We start from the raw sequence: 18,863 nt of genomic DNA on the forward strand, positions 1-18,863 counted from the left end.
ACTTCCTGAAGTGTCTCACGTTGTGACTTCCCAAACATCAGGTAGTTCTATACATCTTTAGCTCTTTTGTGTGCTCTCTGGTGGTGATATTTCCTCATCTTGTTGTTGAACATGTGTCTATCTTCTTGGATGAGATTATTCATAGTGTACCACAGTGTATGTACAGCTGCTATAACACCATATTTCAGTAATCATGAAGCTATATCTATCAGTCTTTCCATACTAGATGAAGATAAAGTTGATCTGCTTTTTGTTTGTGTGGTGTAAATCTTATTTTAGCTGTATGCAAATCGTATTCTACCTGCATGCAAATTAAGTTAGCACAGTTCCAATTCCTGTTTGTTTCCATTGGAAAATAGGATTGTCATGCTACTTTGCATGAAGCTAGTCAAAATGTAACATTACCTGCTTTAAGAAAGGAGCGACAAAAATAGAAGTATGCACCCGCTATTGGATAATTTCTTGCTTATATTTACCAAATATTGCTGGGAAACTCCTGCACAGTTAAAAATGCACCAATAAATTATCACATTTCAAATTTTATTTTGTAGTTCAAACAGTGTGCAGGAGCTTGCCTGTAATGCCTGACAGATTCATTTCTCTCCTATATGGTTATGTTATAATACAGGAATAGTTTTTGGGAGTTAGGGTACTTCTCCATACTACCGTTCATTGAGATTATATTGTATCTTAAATTTCAAATTATTGCAGTTTTTGACAACCTCATAATAAACCAGGCACAGTATTCCCTTAACATTTTACCATGTTTGCATAGATCACCTCTGCTTTTAGCAAACTTTGCTTTTTATGCTGCTGCACTGTGATCATAATATGTCACTTTGATATACAACAGAGCCGCCTCATTACAGCCTTAGGAGGAGGATGCAAGGAGCCAAATGGATCATGCACCCCAAACATAAGATAAGTGACATTAATAATACAATAGATCATCTAAGATCCAGCTGCAATTCTTATCTGGGTCTAAAATTAAAAAGAGGACTTTTATTATCCAACAACAGTGAATGAGAAATACATTTAATGTTTTTTTTATTGATTATTGTGTGTATGACATCTCCATAAGGTCAGGTTTTACCTGCTCTACTTTGCCAACAAACAGAAAAAGAAAAAAAAATATTAGACTATGCAAACACAACATACCCGTGGCACAGGTGAACCCAGGTGAGCTAGTTTTTATGCCAATAAAAACTGCTATTGCTTTCAAAATCCTACCTTGAGGGTGCAGTTTATTGATGTTAACAAAAGATCGCATCAGTGGGATTTATTTTACAAAGAGTCTGCACCAACAGTGACCTTACTGTAAGTTATTTTTCCTTCTACCACGCCTCCGGCATCATGAGGCGCTTCTTTATGGTTATAAATACAAGATTATAGTGTATAGTGACCTTTTCAGCTTGGTAGAGGTGTGTTTATGTCCTGAGGTGCTGGCCTCCTCTAATGTTTACACTCTAGTGCAGGCTATAAGACGGAGATGTCAGCTTCAGCAGCTATTTTAATGCAATATTCACGTGAACGCCTCTATAAAGATAACAAAGACGGCGTGTGCGTTCATATTTTCGCCTTTGAGTGTTAACACTGGTCCAGGAGGATGCTGCTGAATGCTGTGTAGGAAAAAGATGGACGCACACAGGTTACTCACTCTGCGTAGCCGGTGGACCAAGGCAGCCGCTTGGTCTCCTTCAGGATGAGGATCGGTCTGGCGACGTGATCCGCCGAGCACTCAATCTCGTCCGGCGACAGTCCCAGGAACTCCGGTCTGCTGTACGGGAACCTGAGCGGCAGATCCGAGCCACCGGGATGGTCACCGTTGGATCCACCAGCCATCATACCTCCCATAAAATTGGCCACCGCCGATTTCACCCGCGTGAGCATGGTCCTGCAGCAGCGATGCGATTGCGTTAGTTCCCGCCCGCACGACGACGCAGTTTATCGGCGTCAAATGTGCAGACACAAGGCGGCCGTAAAAACTCATTCAGCTCGGCTCTTTCTGCTCTTCTCCCTGGGTGAACGCGGAAATAAAAGCAGCACAGATACACATACACACAGACAGCAGCTCTGCACGCTGGTCATGTGACTAACCGGTTGCTACTGGTGGATTTGGACGCTCTGGCGTCTCCGTGAGCAGCTTAGAGTCCTGTTGACAGAGCTGCAGGTCAAAGGTGCGTAATCCCTCCACAGGTTACTTCTGTCTGGGCAAGGTGCCGCAAAGGGCTGCGTGACGTCATCAGAGGGCTGTGGAAAGTGGGGCCCAAACATTGGCCTACTAAAAAAAATCTCATGGACACCAAATGGGCTCAAGGCTGCCCATAATGGGGAGAGCTTTCTGGGGCCCAGTCGAGTGGGGAGGGGGGTCCAAGTCATGGTCCAATGCAGAGTCAGTCTGTGATAACCTTATATTATTAACCTAAAACATAACCACCCTTATCAAAGAAACTTGCCAAAAAATATTTCTTTATACTGTAGTACAATAGAGCCTTTTTCCAAATTTAAACACCCCAAACTTAAACACCTTTTTCGAAAACAGAATGTTAATTTCAAGACAGTCTGGTTGCAGACCATTCATCTGACAGCATCCCTCATCTAAGATGCCATATATCTCAGAAGAGAAATACATGCTTAAACTTTCAAAATAAAATCAGATTAAACTTCCATTTTTATGTTTAGGTCAAAGGTTAAGGCAACAGCTGGGATACCAAAAGTTAAAGTTAAAAACCCTCCCCACAAAACTCGATTACAAAACATTTAATAAATCTGAGTAAACAGTGTGCTTATAGGGGGAAAGCAGGACCTCTACAACAACATTTATAAGCAGCAATCATGTTTATTACAAATTCACATACAACTGATATAAAGTCATATACATTTGTAGTATACATGTTTTTTGACACCTTGGTAGGACTTGGAGTCTAAGCTGTAAAACAGAGCATGTGGGTTTACACTTAAAACAGCTGAATTGTAACTCTGTTGAAGGTCAAAACCTCTGATCAAGAATTATTCCCAGATAATAATAATAACCCCCTTCCTGTTAAACTTGATTCTCTAGGAGAAAGCATAAAATTACTGGAAAATAGGGCACATTAATATAATTTACTCCACCCTCTCTTTCTCTCTGTCTTCCTGGGTTTGGCTTTGGTGTGTGTAAAGAATGGAGAATGTGAGTGCAGTCAGCTGACTTGCAGCATGCTTTCTGTACCTGATAACATCACTTATAAATAAGAAGGGTCTAAAACCAAGGCTGTTATACAGAAGAAACCCTTACAATAATAATAATAATAATAATAATAATAATAATAATAATGCTTTTTTATCTTTAATATCAAAGTGAATGTGTCTCAAGTGATTGTAGTATAAAGACACCTGTGTTTGGGAGGTCCAGTCACTGGTTAATCAGTATTCCTGGCTACCATTACACCATGAAGACAAAAGAACACTCCAAGTAACTCAGGGAAAATGTTACTGAAAATGATAAGTCAGGGGACGGGTGCAAAAAAAAGTTTCAAGACACTGAACATCCCTGGAGATCAGTAAAATTCATTAACAAGAAATGAAAGGAATATGGCACATTTGTAAATCTGCCTAGATCTGTCTGTCTTCACAAATTGATCATGAAGGAGACCAGTAAAGGAGGTCACCAAGACAACTATGACTACTCTGATGGAGTTACAAGCTTCAGCAGCTGAGATGGAAGAGACTTACATATGCTACGTTTGGTGGACACCAAACACTGCTCATCACCACAAACACACCATGCCCACTGTGAAGCACGGGGGTGGCAGCATCATGCTGTGGGGATGTTTCTCAGCAGCCAGCCTCAGAAGGCTCATAAAGGTAGAGGGTAGCATGAACGCAGCTAAATATAGGAAAATAATGGAGGACAGTCTTATTCAGTCTGCAAGAGAACTGCGGCTTGGTAGAAGATGCATTTTCCAGCCACACAATGACCAGAAGCAACGAGCAAATAAGAGATGAATACAATACCAACAATTTAGATCAGGGGAAAATATTGTAATAATAAGTAATGCTCTGAGCAGAAATTTGAGACATGAAATTAACTGCTAGCATAATTTCCTCAAACTGAGTTCAGTTTCAGACTGTCACTGGAGCGAAATGAAAGCATTTATTGGGTTTTTGTCATGAACTCAGTTCCTCCATGAAATAAATAAGAGGTTTCATTTACCACCATAATTAAGCCAAACCAGATCTGTCACTGTAAATAGGTCATATCAGGCTATATTTGTTGAATATCACATGTCTGATTTCTGTCTGTTTTTTTTTATATCCATTTTTTCCATTTTTTTAATTTATTTGTTTATTTTTTGTGACATGCAAGTCAGTTTCAGTCTGATTGGCCAGGTGTTCAGCCAACCCACCAGGATGTGTGTCTAGACATCATGGACTGCAAGGACTTCGGCACACTCAGAGCTGTAGTTTGACGAAGTAAAGCTCACTAAATGATCTGTTATACAGTCCCACTGTCTGCAGCAGCCAGCCCACTGATCGTACATTCAGGATCCTTTCTATTCCAGGACAGACAGTGTTGAGAGGTGAATTTTAAAATAAAAATATTATTTATCATGACAAGTAGGTGTCCTTTTTAAGGACTCATAAATTAGTGCTGTTCAGCTCATGTTGGAAGTGTTTCAAATCTATCTTTCTAAAGATTTCCTGGCTAACACCCCCGTCTTGACAGAATCCTCTTCTCTAAGCAACCCTAAAGTCAGATATTTTTGAGTAAACCAAGAATTAACAGACATAATTGTACAGAAATGCATATTTCAAGAGTTGTATTAAGTTTAGATGAATGCAGCAAGCACTGATAAACTGGCCCTCAAACCTTAGCAAATGTTAGGATGAGTCCCAACCACAGGTAGTGCAGCAGCCACAGGGTGGGGCTAAACTGGGGTGTGTGCTCCACCACAGCAGAGAGGCCCCTTTGAGTCTCACAGGGGAATTATTAAACATCTGAAATGAAAAGCCAAGTGTTCACTGTTCTGTATATGAGGTAGTACTGGCTGCCAACACTAGGTGGCAGTATATCAAAGAAAGATCCTGCTGTGTTGATCTGATCAAGTCTGATATCATTCATATTAAATGTGGGGAGAAATTGCTTTTGATGTAAGAATGATTACTGAGTCCTTCTACTAGACAGCCAGAGGGGGGCACTATAATGAGATATTTGTACGTACAGTACTGTGCAGACCTTTTAGGCATTTTTGGGCCAAAAATTGAGGTGGAAGTAAGGCATGTAATTGTGAGTAGGCTCGCCTGCCTGAGGACACTACTGGCTTGAAGAGGATTGACACAACCCAGGCTGTGCTCTGGATGTCCTTGCAAATCACCAGGGGTGTGGCAACTAATCTGTCGAAAAAAATAACAAAGTCCAAACCTTCAGGGTGGAATAAGGGGTGGATGTGGCAAGTAAGCACAGCCTAGGGTACCACTCAGTTGGGTAGTAGGGTTGCCTCAAGCCACTGGTTGTAATGTGGATGTTCTGAGGCCCTGAAAACCTCCAGTGGTCTCCAGGCATATCACCAGGAGCAAAGAGGCCTAGACAAGAGAGATGCTGTCGAGCTTGACCTTGCTGCAAGCGCAATGTCTTGAGATGATGAATCGCTAGCGCCCTACATGCCTAAAACTTACACATATGACTGTATATGAGGTCAGACCAAGACTATGAACCTCACTGGATCTCCAATGATCCCAACTGGTAGGTGTGCATTGTTTACAACATCTCAAGAACCATAAGACAGATCTCTATGGAGTATGTTGTGAGCTGAAGCTTAACTTTTTGCCAGTCTACAGATGGCTCTGGTGTTGATATTTCTTCCAGAACATTTCTAATCCAGATGCTCTCATACTAAAAACCCACATAGCAAAATCCTGTCAGTCCTTTATTTTGACACTGGCAGTAAAAGCCAACTATTGATAGCCTATTGGCTAATGGTGATGTTCCAATTTCATCTTCTACTGTTTTCTTGGTTGTAGTGCCCCAGTAAGGGCCAGGCAAAGATCAACAAGAGAGATAGTTAGAGATAGATAGAGATAACAAGATAGTTGTCTGCCAGTTTGGAAAGGAAAGTTCTCTTTGGCCAAGATAATGGAAAGAGGACATTTGTGCTCCTAAAATAGGATTTATGCATGTTCTACACATAAAATACCACATAAAATTTGAATTGGTTTTACAGAGATAAATAATAGTGAAAATTCTGTTGTGTTTTTTTTAAAGTTTTTTTTTCTCCTGATAAATGAGACCTGTAGGAACTTAATGCAGATGGAGAAGGATTGCTCATTGTTGATCTGGATGTGATTTATATAAAGTTCTATTGTATTTCATTTCTGCTTTGCTCTTTCACTTGGTCTTTCTGGTTATATAACTTTTGATACGGTAATCTGACATCCTTGCAGCACACATAATCTGATAGTCCAAGTTGGGCTGAAAAAATAGATGTCTATATCTTTATTGTTCTTAAAAGGGTTGAGATTCTAGAGGGATTTTAGCATAAAAAATCCAGCTGGACAAAAATAGGAAAAACTGGCTTGGGGTTCCGAGGGTTAATTGTGCAAAGCATATTCCATGTCCATCATCAAGCTGTATTGCTTGTTCCTAATCAGCAAATGATTCAGCCAATCAGCATCACTGAACAGAAAGTCACTGTTGTTTTTTAGGAGCCATATTTAGAGGCCATAAGGTGTAATACACAGATCTCTCCAGAAGGTGTCACCGTTGGGTACAGGTAGATCACTTTTAGGTGGGAACCTTCACTGAGGTGTCAGGTGTTGCTAGACGGAGGAGCACATACAGTTTTTTTTGACCACCAATCTTTTAAAGAGAGTTTATAGAAAACTTCCATGTGAAGAGCATCGAAGACCATTGTTGGATGACAAATAAATCTTCCATAAAAGAATGAGGATATTGGACTGTCTTATTTCACATGATGTTCAGGATCAGTGCCACAGTGAGGGCATTAATCAGTCAATTAGACCGTCTATGTAGCCCTCTGTGGCTTTAAGTTTAGCCTTAGCCACTATAGCTACAATTGTGCTTTATTTGAAGTGGCTGCAAGCCTGTAAACGGGGGGGGGGGGGGGGATTAGAGTGGATGCATCTATAGAAACAGTTTATCAGAACTGGCCAGTATATCCTTTAAAAAAACAGCTACCTGGCTTAACTAAAAGTGATGAATTGTGTTGTGACATGACAATGGCTGCCTGTCAAGCCCATGTAACATAGTTTACCCCTCAACAGCAGTGCATTCCTTCCACATCTTATGTTTTGTTGCTTTACATGGCCCATGTGACAGAATGTTTGTCCAATATCAGTCTGTGGACCGTTGCCCAGATGGATGTGAAATGTGTCCCATGCCATGTGGAGAGTATAGAATGATGTACACTTTTTTCATTAAGCACAACAATGGTCATTATTTTGGAATGAAATCAACATGTCTGTATCAATAAACTACTTTCTTGTAGTCATTTTAGGGGTTTGCATATACTGTGCTCAAGTGTGGGATTTTAAGGGTTGAAGTTCATTGTATCAGACACTCAAGAGCATGGCATTATCACTAGATTGCAGTTCCTAATTCTTATTCACCAAAGCACAGTTAAATTATTTTAATTATTATAGAATTACATGCACATTAAAAATGTGAGCTCCCCCATTATACAGAAAGTCACAGGAGAAAATGAAAGAACTCCAATGAAAGTGGAGTTCCTAAATTGGCAGACTATCTCAGATCAATAATTCATGAGTTTGCCAGGAAAGAAGCTCTACTGACCTAATTAAGCACAATGAGCCAGTGTGTGAGCGGCTGTGCTGGAGATGATATACCTTAGACTGGATATACTCTCATCTAAACCATGTAAACACACATCAGAATGAAGAAATCTGTTTCTATGTAGACCTGTATGTCACATTTTATTACCAAAGCAACTGCATCATAATACATGTTTAAAAATGGCAGCCATATTCTCTGTTTCAGTATCATGACTGACACCAGAGTGTACTGAAAAGCATTTCAGTGTTTGAGTTAGCAGCCACCCTGTGATTGACTGGTGACCAGTCCAGGGTGTACCCCGTCTCTCGCCCAATTACAGCTGGCATAGGCTCCAGTAGAATATTACTTAAAACCAATATAAAAGGATCTTTAACACAGAAATGTTGGGACTACTGAAAAGTATGAACATGTACAACACCATACTTTGTCAGGGCTCCTTTTGAATTACATGAATTACTGCAGCAATGCAGTGTGGCAGGCAATCAGTCTGTGGCACTGTTGAGGTATTATGGAGCTCAGGTTGCTCTGATTGTGGCCTTCAGCTGCTCTGCATTGTTGGGTCTGGTGTCTTGCATCCTCCTCTACACCAGTGGTTCCCCAAGTGGGCCATTTTTTCAGTTTTTGCCCCAAGTAAGACCAAAAAAAAAAAAAAAAAAAAAAGAAATCAAAGTTAGGAATTGAAATTTGACTGAGAGTTGCAGCTGCACCCAAGATTTAAGAATATCTGTAGCACCAAGCCCAGGAAGTAGTCACTTAAATAAATCTTTAGTCTCCAGAGAGTCAGGTCTTTAAAACTCTTATAAGGGAGTGGTGGTTGTTATTTCTACTAAACTTTGATGTTGAATGTTGTAGTAACTTCAGGTGAGTTTGCTGGCCACTCAAGCACAGGGATACCATGGTCCCTAAACCAGGTATTGGTTCTTTTGGCAGTGTGGGCAGGTGCCAAGTCCTGTTGGATAATAAAATCAGCATCTCCATAAAGCTGGTCAACAGAGGGAAGCATGACTTGCTTTAAAATTTCCCTGGTAGATGGCTGTGCTGACCTTAGACCTGATAAACACAGTGGACCACCACCAGCAGATGCTATAACTCCCCGAATCATCACTGACTGTGGAAACTTCACACTGGACCTCAAGCAACTTGGATTCTGTGACTCTCATCTCTTCTTTCAGACTCTGGACCCTGATTTTCAAATGAAATGCAAAATTGACTTTCATCTGAAAAGAAAACTTTGGACCACTGAGCAACAGAGCAGTCCTTCTTGTCCTTAGTCCAGCTAAGATGCCTCTGACATTGCCTCTGGTTCAACAGTGGCTAGACACTAGAAACACAAGCCCATTTCTCGGATATGTCTGTGTGTTGTAGCTCTTGAAGCAACAAGATTGTCACAGTGAAGTGCCAAACTGGCATATGCTCCCATACCCGACCTGATCTGATTTCCTATGCGTAATTTGTGATGCAATTTTGTGTTAGTAATCTTTATCATGTCGGATCCACTCCTTTAACTCACAATAAAATACACAAAAAGCCTTAGAAAACAACCAGATCCACAACTAGAGCTTTGCTTGTGATTTCCAGATACATTTTCTGTTTCCGATGACTCATTTTTTAACCCACATTAGACTTGTATTTACTGTAATTCCACTCAATCTTATAGCTAGGTGCTTCTGGCTCCCTGCTCAGCATCCCTCCTCAATTATTCATCACAAGATAATCACACTGCTGACGGGGTCAGTAAGGCCTCTGTGAGTGTGTCATCGGACTGCTAGTCAAACTGATGAATGACTCATGGATGGACACAGACAGCTGCCCACACACGGGTAGCAGACGAAAATGTGGAGGTGGTGAAGCTCGGTGTGAGTATGGATGATCTGTTTATCTGCATGGGATAGTTCAAAACATGTTTATGCAAGCACTACAAGAACAATATTTTTGCTAACACTAAAAACAATTATTTCTCTAAGACAGGTGCTAATCTCAATTCATTACTGCCACTGTCGTGATTGTTGTACAATAACTCCTGTTTACTATTGCACTACTTGTGCACATTATATCGGTAATGTTTATGCTCCTGAAAATGTTCTATCTAAGGCTCTAGTGGACAGGCCTTTAATTGTTGTCAAACTAAACCTGTGCTAAGCAAAGATTAGAAAAACTATACAACTGTAAATTACAAATTCATACCAAAAAGAATCTCTCACTGTGTACAAAACTACAATCTGCAAGTGCACTAACATGTATCAAAACCATGCAGTCACAGGCAAGACAGGATATCATTCTAGAAATCCTGCAGTCATTATTCAACATTAACAAAACAGGAACAATAATAAAATTCATCTGGATCCCAGCTCACATAGTAGGCATTGAAGTCAATGAATTGGAAGATAAATTGGCAAAAAAGGCAGCAACAAAACCAGAGATTAATATGACAATAAACTACAGGAAAGATTGAATCAAAAGCACGATTAGAGGGAGATGAGAAAAAGTGGCAAGAGAACTGGAACAATGAACATAAGGGCAGACATTATTATGATATCCAAAGGAAAGTAGGAGGAATGATGGGAACTAACAGAAAGAGGGGAGACGACATCATTACAAGAATGCGTCCTGGACATACCCTCCTCAACAGTACATTAAAAATCATCGATAAACACCCAACGGGGATGTGAGAATATTGTGGGGCACAAGAGACTGTGGAGCATGTAATTATTCAGTGTCAAAAATATCAACAACAAAGAACGGTTTTGAAGAATAAATTAACAAAAGATTACATTAGGTTGGAGCTTAGGGAATCAGGATATAATTCGGGAAATATAGGATACAGAGCTTTTTTCAATTTTTAGAAAAACAAAATGAAGAATATAGTACTATCCTAGAACCATTCCGATCCACACTTCAGTCCAGAGGATGGCGGTAATGAACCTACAAGCTGTTTGCCAACCGCCATTAAAAACAAGAAGCAGCAGCAGCAGAAGAAAAAGACGAAGAAGAAGAAGCAGGAAGTAACGCTTTATCCCAATGAGCATCGTTTTGGTTTCCACATACACATGTAAACGACGAAAAAAGTCTGGACTTTTGTGTAACTGACTTACAACTACAAGTGTCCTTTAGCGACTGAAAAGTCATGGGAAACAGGCAGAAATTTTGACGTCAGTTTTTGGTGAGCGATTTTATTATGATTGTCTTTTTTGGAATGATGCTAATAGATGAGCTACATTTGCTAACAACTGCTCACATTACAGGGATATCATAACAATTAACACAGGAACTAAACGCAGGCATATATCGCCATTAACAGCATTGGCGCTTTTGTTTGAAGTCATACTGCGTACGAACAGTTAACATTGTCTATCAATCGTTCGGTACTTGTGTTGTTGTCAGTCATTAAAAAGGGAAACTTCCCCTGTGTTTCCTGAAGAAATAACCGCAAATGAGGACAGAAGTGAAGTGTTGATATGTTAAGCCGTACGCGTTTTAAGTTTTATTCCTACTGGTATTATTGAGAGCTGCAAATTTATGCAAAGGGTTGACCCAAATGTTTTTACAGTTACCGGCCAATCTCTAAACTTCATGTCTGGTAAAGATTTTAGAATCACTGGTTAATCAACAATTGCGTAATTTTCTATCCATAAATAATATCCTCACCTCCCATCAGTCAGGATTTAGACCGAGTCACAGCACAATATCTGCAGCATCACTTTATTAATGATATGTAAGCTCCATTGATAAAGGTCATGAATGTGTAGCCCTTTTTGTTGACCTCTCGAAGGCCTTTGATAAAGTGGACCACTCCATTTTGTTAAACAGATTGTCTTCTGTTGGCTTTGTTGAAATGACATGTAACTGGTTCTCCAACTATTTAACCAATAGAACTCAAGCTATAGTTGTAGATAATGTCAAGTCATCTTTTATGGGGGTCAGAAGGTGTACCACAGGGATCTATCCTCGGGCCACTTTTATTGACCTTACATATATATAAATGATATCCCAAATTAAATGAAAAATTCTAAAATTCATCTGTACACTGATAACGCAGTATTATACTCTATTGCACCCTCTAATGACCATCCCCTGTCTCAGCTACAAACTGATTTTATTTTTTTCCAACAAGCTCTTATCCACCTTAAACTTATGCTGAACCCCCAAAAACAAACTATATGTTTTTCAATAGACAAAACATTGACCCCTTTGTTGCACTGTCAACAGTAGAAAATATAGACATTGAATGTGTTCAACAATTTAAATTCCTAGGTATCTGGTTGGATCAGGATTTGTCTTTTAGATCACACACGTCTTGCTTGATAAGGAAAATCAGGCCTCAACTTGTTTTTCTTTATAGAAACAAATCCTGTCTGACTTTGTCAAACAGAAAAAAGATTGTCCAGGCTACTGTTCTGCCAGTTTTAGATTATGGTGACACTCTCTATGCACATGCAACTGCTTCTGTCTTGAAGCCTTTGGATGCTTTGTATCACAGTGCCACTCGATTTATCACTGGTGATAGATTTTGAACTCATCATTGTGACTTGTATCAATCTGTTGGCTGGCCGTCATTGAGTCAGCGTAGACAACAGCACAGTATTCTGTTTATTTACAGAGCCCTCATTGCTGAACTCCCTCCTTACTCCTTACCCTCCCTCCTGACTTCACTTCTGTCTATAAACATTTCAACCCATGCAACCCAAAACTGGATCACTTTAAAAACACCCAGGTTTAGAACTGAATGGGGTAAGACAGCTTTTAGTGTTGCAGCACTTACTATGTGGAACAATTTCCAGTTGACAGATAAGCTGCCCTCTATTGTTTCTTATGGTGTTTTTAAAGCGCTAGTGTCTGAACTTCTCAAGGAAAATGACTGTGACTGTTTTAAAATGTTTCAGCAGCAAAACTGGCAATGTTTTTTTTTTAAGTACAAATGTGTCTTTGTATGAGCTTGTTTGTAATTGATAATTATTGTTATTGCTGTGTTATTGCTTTCATTGTTCTGTTTCTGTATAACTGCAGGGCACCCCTGGAATAGAGACCTCGGTCTCAGTGGGTCCTCCCTGTTAAAATAAAGGATCAATAAGTTTTTAAAAAGTTGATAATGCCTCAAATTTTGAGGCTCTCAGATGTTAGATACCTTTACTAGAATAGTATTATTTTGGTATGCCATTGCCCTGACCACCTTGTCCCATTCGACAAACATGAATCAAGTGATGGATGCCATAGTATTTCACTGTTTGATGAGCTAACATATTGTGGTTAAAGGATTATTGTTTTTATGTATCACTCACAGTTCATGTTACCTTGTAATCTTGCAAAGCAGATGGATGCGCCTGTTTCCGTGTTTCTCACTGGCGAATCCAGCCAGATGGATGTGTGAAACACATCCATCTGGCGTGCCAGGTTAGTTACCTTGCTGATGGGGACCAAAAAGGTTTGATATCCTTTTTCCTCTTGCAGGTTCATCATCATCTGTGGAAACATCTTTACACGCCAGACAGCACACCAGTGAATCACTCAACAGTAAGAGCAAACAGCATTTTTACAAGTATAAGAAACATAAAAAGGTTATTTTGTCTATATATTTTTGGATAAAATGTTTGGGAACTGGGAGGTATGCATGCTTCCCAATATAACTGTGGTGAAGCGAGCCTCCACTTCTGAAACTATAGTCATGCCAGCCCACCACAACATTTTGTGATGCAAGTGTGGAAATTACATTGTGTTTAAGACATGAAACAACTGAAATAAAAAAAAGTCCTCTGTGCTGGTTCTACGACTTTTTATGAGGTGAGGGCAAACTTAACATAACTCAAGGACACGACAACCTGATGTGAAATTTTTAAAAAAAGCCATCTGAGATGGATTAAATTCACAACACATCAGGCAGTTTTAAATTTGATACAACTAACAAACTCTCTGTGACCACAGACTAATTTCAGTTTATATTAAGGTTAATAAAACAGCAATGCGACTTAAAGGATATCAGGACAATTTGATGCAAAATTTCAAAACAAAAGCCATCTGAAATATGTAAAATTCAGTATAAATACAGTATTAATATTATTCGGTTAGATTGTGGGGTTGTCAGCATTCAGTCTAAACTGCAGTGAGTCTGTGACAGGGAGTCTCACTTTTTTGTGGAAAATAAAAAAAATTAGTTGCTACCAGGGAGTTTGATTTTTATCTTGGATTACGACTTGCCAGATGTGTAATGAATGTAACGTATTTCACATTGCTTTTATTTTGAAATTCCACATGAAATTGCCTTGATATGGAACTTCTTCAGATGTCCTTTATTTTGAAATTCCATGTCAGATTGTCTTGATTTCATTTCAGTTACATTGTGGGAGTGTAAACGTTCAATCTAAACTGAAATAAGTGGTAACAGGGAGTTTGATTTTTTCTTAGATTAAGTCTTTCCAGATGTGTAGTGAATGTGATGTATTTCACCTGGCTTTTATTTTGAAATTCCACGTGAATTTGTCTTGATATGGTGTCAGTTGCACCATGGGGTTTTCAACTTTTAATCTAACCTGCAGTGATTCTGTAGTAACAGGGAATTTCATTGCGATATTGGATGAAAAGTTGCCAGATGTTTAGTGGCTGTAATGTATTGTGTTTGTCTATCCAACTCAGTGAAACTCAACTTTGTAAGAATTCAATGGGATGTGATTTTAAATGCATTTTAACATCAAGTTGAGAAGAACAATACTAAGACACCCTTGAGTCTAGTTACATCTGTCTAAAGCACATGCCTGTTAAGCTTAGTCATGATAACATGGGTGATGCTAATTTTGTGGGCTGTCTTGAAGATCAAAGACGACAGGTAAATGGAAGGATGCTAAGCAAGCCACTTCTACCACCTTCCTTCTTATGTTAACAGTGGTCATCTTTTGCTAGACATCTCTAGCTTGCCAATAGAGCAAGGTCTGATTTTGTTTCACGAGTTTGAGGAAGTCTGTTAATGTGTGGAGGTGTTTTGGTTTGGTCTATAATCTGGAAGGTTTGTTAGAATTTACAAAGCTGCTATGGACGTCTAACGTATTAAATAAGGGCATTCTTCAAAAACTGGAATAAACTAGGTGCTTAGTTTTTGTAACTCAGCTTGTGTCTTTAGGCTCAGGAGGCTGGGCACATTGCTTACCAGGGATCCGGCTCAAATATACCACAGTGCAGCTCTTATTTTGTCTGCCTGTAAAACAGTGGTACCTTTCTCCTAGTCCTTGCCCAGTTCACATATGTTGCAATAGAAAAGTCAAAAGCTTTGTTAAATGTTATGTAAAATGTGCATATTTTTGTACTCCTGCAATTTAAACTTCTAATTTGACCAATACACTGCTTTTGTTGTCCTTTTTCAGTGGCCTACAGACATGGCCGACCATCAATTAGAGAGGCATATGAACAGCGCTTCTCAGGAATGGATTCAAGAGAGGTAAATGATGATGTGCTGTATAATACATAAGACTGGCCTTCCACATTGAGCAATAAGCAGGAAAATGTAGGTCTTGAAGGGTTTTGTACCATTGCTGTGTTTTAAGTTCCAGTCTTTTCATAAGTACTTCAAGTCAGTCTGTTTCTGTAATCAGTTTTTGTTATGTGTCTGGCTTAAGTCTGTTTCAAAACATGCATTTATATTCAAGACAACAAAGGTCAAACTTTCCTCTTGTGCTTGAATGCAGACACGTCTTCATTAGAGCTTAGCAGTACTGAATGGTCAGACTGTTTCTGAGTATTTACATGTCTTTTCATTGTTTAACTTGTGAACCTGTCACTGAACTCTGCAGCACTTTGACCTGAATGTAATTTTGTTATTTCAGGTGACAGTCCATCGAGTCGTCAATATTGTTGATAAGAGGAATCCAATGCCTCAGCCAGGGTATGAGTATGACAGAGGTTATGACGATGACCAGTGGTACAGTGAACCTCACCGTTATGAGGAAGACAGAGAGTATCACGAAGATTATGGTTACCCACACAGTGATCGTCGATACTACGATGATAACCCCAACTATGGACATTTTCGCAGAAAATCCCCTCCACCCCGAAACGTAAGACAACATTGGAATGTCTGGTTTACTACAATGTTTAAGCTGTTTTCTTAAATGAACCCCTGAAAAATTATAGAACATTACAAGACAGCCATCCCCTGAAATATTCCTAAGTTGCTTCTTCAAAAACCACCTAGGAGGGGGCAAGAAATGCCTCACACTGTGCTGAAGAATCATTGTCTTTTGCTGGCCTGCACCTACACACATTGCCCCAGGCAAGAGGTTGGAGTCTCTGCCTGGGCTCCAGAGTGGCCTAATGTGGTCTGTGTTCTGGAATTGGTTCAGGTCAGACTCCCCACCCCTACCCATCTATGGTCTCCCAGGATGGCCTTTGCCTTCTGTGTGACTCTCACTTGAAAAACACGGTTAAGGACATTCAAGTCAAAGCCAGCAGGCTTTCTTCAAACAGACTTAAATGTAAATCAGTCCCTGAAAATGAGAAAAGTCATGTTCTGGCTTTCCTCCAACAACATACAGTAGTAGGGGCAGTCTGACTTGCAGTAGGTCATGTGACAAACATCGGTCATCCTCACTATTTGACTATTGCACAACATCTTGCTTGTAAAACAATACATCATTCAGCCCTGGTTCATACAGACACCCCCAAAAATTTAGGGACATTTTCAGGATTTAAGTTCATGTGTGGAAACACCTTCCTAACACTTCAACTTTTTCTCTGATCACAAATGAACCCAGATTAATTTTGTTCTATTTTACAACACATTTTAAAAGCTGCATCAATAATTGGCAACTGGAACCAACCTCTCTGAAACTGTCTGTGTATGCACAGGATGGCAGCATTACATGAAAACACTTGATGATAACTTTGTGTGATTTATATGCGACTCTTGTGACTGACATAAAGAAGACAATGACCTTGTGCTGTTTTTCAGTTCCACTTTGTCTTTCTTTTTTTCAGGATGGGCCGTACTCCCAACAGGGTTATGGCAGAGATGATCTGAGGCATCAGTTGGCTTCGAGGTAATCAAGAATGATTTTTCTCTGAATAAATAACCAATTTTCTTAAGTTAGGGAAGGGTAGTCAGTCGCTTTCCAAAATAATTGTATTGCAGCTGTGTGGCCAGTAGGTGGAGGCAGAGTTCAGTGTTTCAAAATTATAATATTGCCATGAAAGAAATTATTTTCATTTTCAGTGTCTTTTTATATGTTACGTTATTGAGGTAAATTTAGATTAATAAAGGTCATAGGCTTTAAAAACACAAACATTTTTCATTTTATTGTTTAATTTTTTCTCCAGTAACTAAATTTTAACACCTACTGTGGAGATATTTGTTTTAACTAACAGATTGCACAACCTTTGCTCTTAAACACTCACCTATGGAGTATTTTTCAATTTTCTGTTAACACACTTCTCATAAATGAATCTCTCCAGCCATTATTTATACCTCCTACATCAACACATGCTCTTCTCACCCTGCTCACTTAGACATACCAACAGTTTACGGGCCCTGGCTCCCCTTTCCAGGAGTCAGACTAGGGTAGAAAGAGGGACAAAGGGCACCAGTGTCTACTCACTCAGCCCAATAACCCGCTTCCCCCACATGTGCCCCACCCTGAGAGGAAAAACAGCTGGACCACTCCCTCTTCAGTTTAACACCCACACACATCTCAAAGATTCTAACCAGAATATGTCTAGATGCATCTCTTTTTCGGTCTTTGCAGGATCTGGTTACAATATGCATTCTCTATTCTTCTTAGATGTTCAGCCTCTCATTTCTGCAAATATCTGATCAGCCAATCATGCGGCAGCAACCATGTGCTGAAGTTGATACTGAGTGTCAGAATGGGGAAGAAAGATGGCTTAAGAGACTCTGAACGTGCCTCAGTTGTTGGTACCAAATGAGCTGGTCTGAGTTTTCCACAAACTGCTGATCTATGGGATTTTCTTGCATGACCATCTTGATGGTTTACTGAAAATGGTCTGATAAAGAAAATGTCCCATGAGCTGCAGTTCTCTGGGCAGAAGATGCAGATCTCTAAATACACACTGTAAACCTTGAAGCAGCAGAAGACAACAGACATCAGGAGCTATTCCGAAGAACAAGAAACTGAAGCTACAATTCTGACCAGTTTACCAACAGGGTAAATAGAAGATTGGAAAAATACCGCCAGGTCGACAAGTCTACAATTCAGCTGCAACACTAGAAAGGTATAACAGGATCTGAATAAACAAGATAAAAGCCTGTCAGATTACCAACAACCATAACAGGTTAAAACTAGTCCCTTAAATCTTTCTTCCCTATTTTGATGCTCATTTGAATTCATTAGACCATCTTTAGCATGTCTGCATGCTTAAATACATTGGATGTTGCGGTATGACTGGCTGATTAGACATTTACACCAATGAGCAGTTGAACAGGGATACCTAAGAAAGTAATGGTAGTGGCAGCAGTAGCAGTAGTCCTAGCAGCAATAGTAGTTTATTTTTAATATGTTAAAACAGAAACTTTAAGCACACTTTAAGCCACTCCAGCGAGAGATTCAAAATAAGTCCACCATTGTGTTTCACTTTAATGAAACTCAGAGACAGCTCAGTGGACAAGTCAAAAATAATCTATACCTTGTGTTATCAAACATTTACCTTTTTAATGGTGTTTTTTTTACCCTTATCAACCCATTACAAGTTTCTTTTTCCGAGGGTAAGTTCATGTCATAATGTGTGATCCATCCTAAGATCCCTATTTTCTTTCAGCATAAAAGCAGATCTGCATCCAAACAGGAAGTCAATTGCCCCAAGTTTAAAAAAATAAATATGATTTGATTGATTTATTCACTGATGTCTTCATTGACAAAATCTGTACATGAAAGGCCTACACACACACTTCTTCTTGACCAAATATCTAGGTGTAAACTATCCATTATAGCAACAATGTGTTAGGGCCACTCTGAAACTTAAAATGATTAGTTATTTCAAATTTAAAAAAAAAAAACATTAGTAGTTTAAAAAGTTTTAAATTTATCATAAGTCTACTTTACAATGTCCTAAAGTTTTGGCATTAAAAACTTTTTTTTTT

General features: G+C 39.3%; 2 protein-coding genes across 2 annotated transcripts in view; one reads left to right on the forward strand and one right to left on the reverse strand.

The window, feature by feature from the left end:
* Positions 1–2,180, reverse strand: part of ppm1h (protein phosphatase, Mg2+/Mn2+ dependent, 1H) — a 72,260-nt gene extending 70,080 nt beyond the window's left edge. The window contains exon 1 of the mRNA XM_041796591.1: positions 1,658–2,180. Within this exon, the coding sequence (XP_041652525.1) occupies positions 1,658–1,890 (233 nt within the window). The 5' untranslated portion in view covers positions 1,891–2,180. The remainder of the gene's footprint in view (positions 1–1,657) is intronic.
* Positions 2,181–10,778: 8,598 nt separating this feature from the next.
* LOC121515385 (periphilin-1-like) overlaps positions 10,779–18,863 on the forward strand; it is a 29,536-nt gene continuing 21,451 nt past the window's right edge. The window contains exons 1-5 of the mRNA XM_041796125.1: positions 10,779–10,952; positions 13,238–13,300; positions 15,139–15,212; positions 15,598–15,828; positions 16,748–16,809. Of these exons, the coding sequence (XP_041652059.1) occupies position 13,300; positions 15,139–15,212; positions 15,598–15,828; positions 16,748–16,809 (368 nt within the window). The 5' untranslated portion in view covers positions 10,779–10,952; positions 13,238–13,299. The remainder of the gene's footprint in view (positions 10,953–13,237; positions 13,301–15,138; positions 15,213–15,597; positions 15,829–16,747; positions 16,810–18,863) is intronic.

Source organism: Cheilinus undulatus, linkage group 9, assembly GCF_018320785.1.
Source record: "Cheilinus undulatus linkage group 9, ASM1832078v1, whole genome shotgun sequence".
Classification (NCBI taxonomy): Eukaryota; Metazoa; Chordata; class Actinopteri; order Labriformes; family Labridae; genus Cheilinus; species Cheilinus undulatus.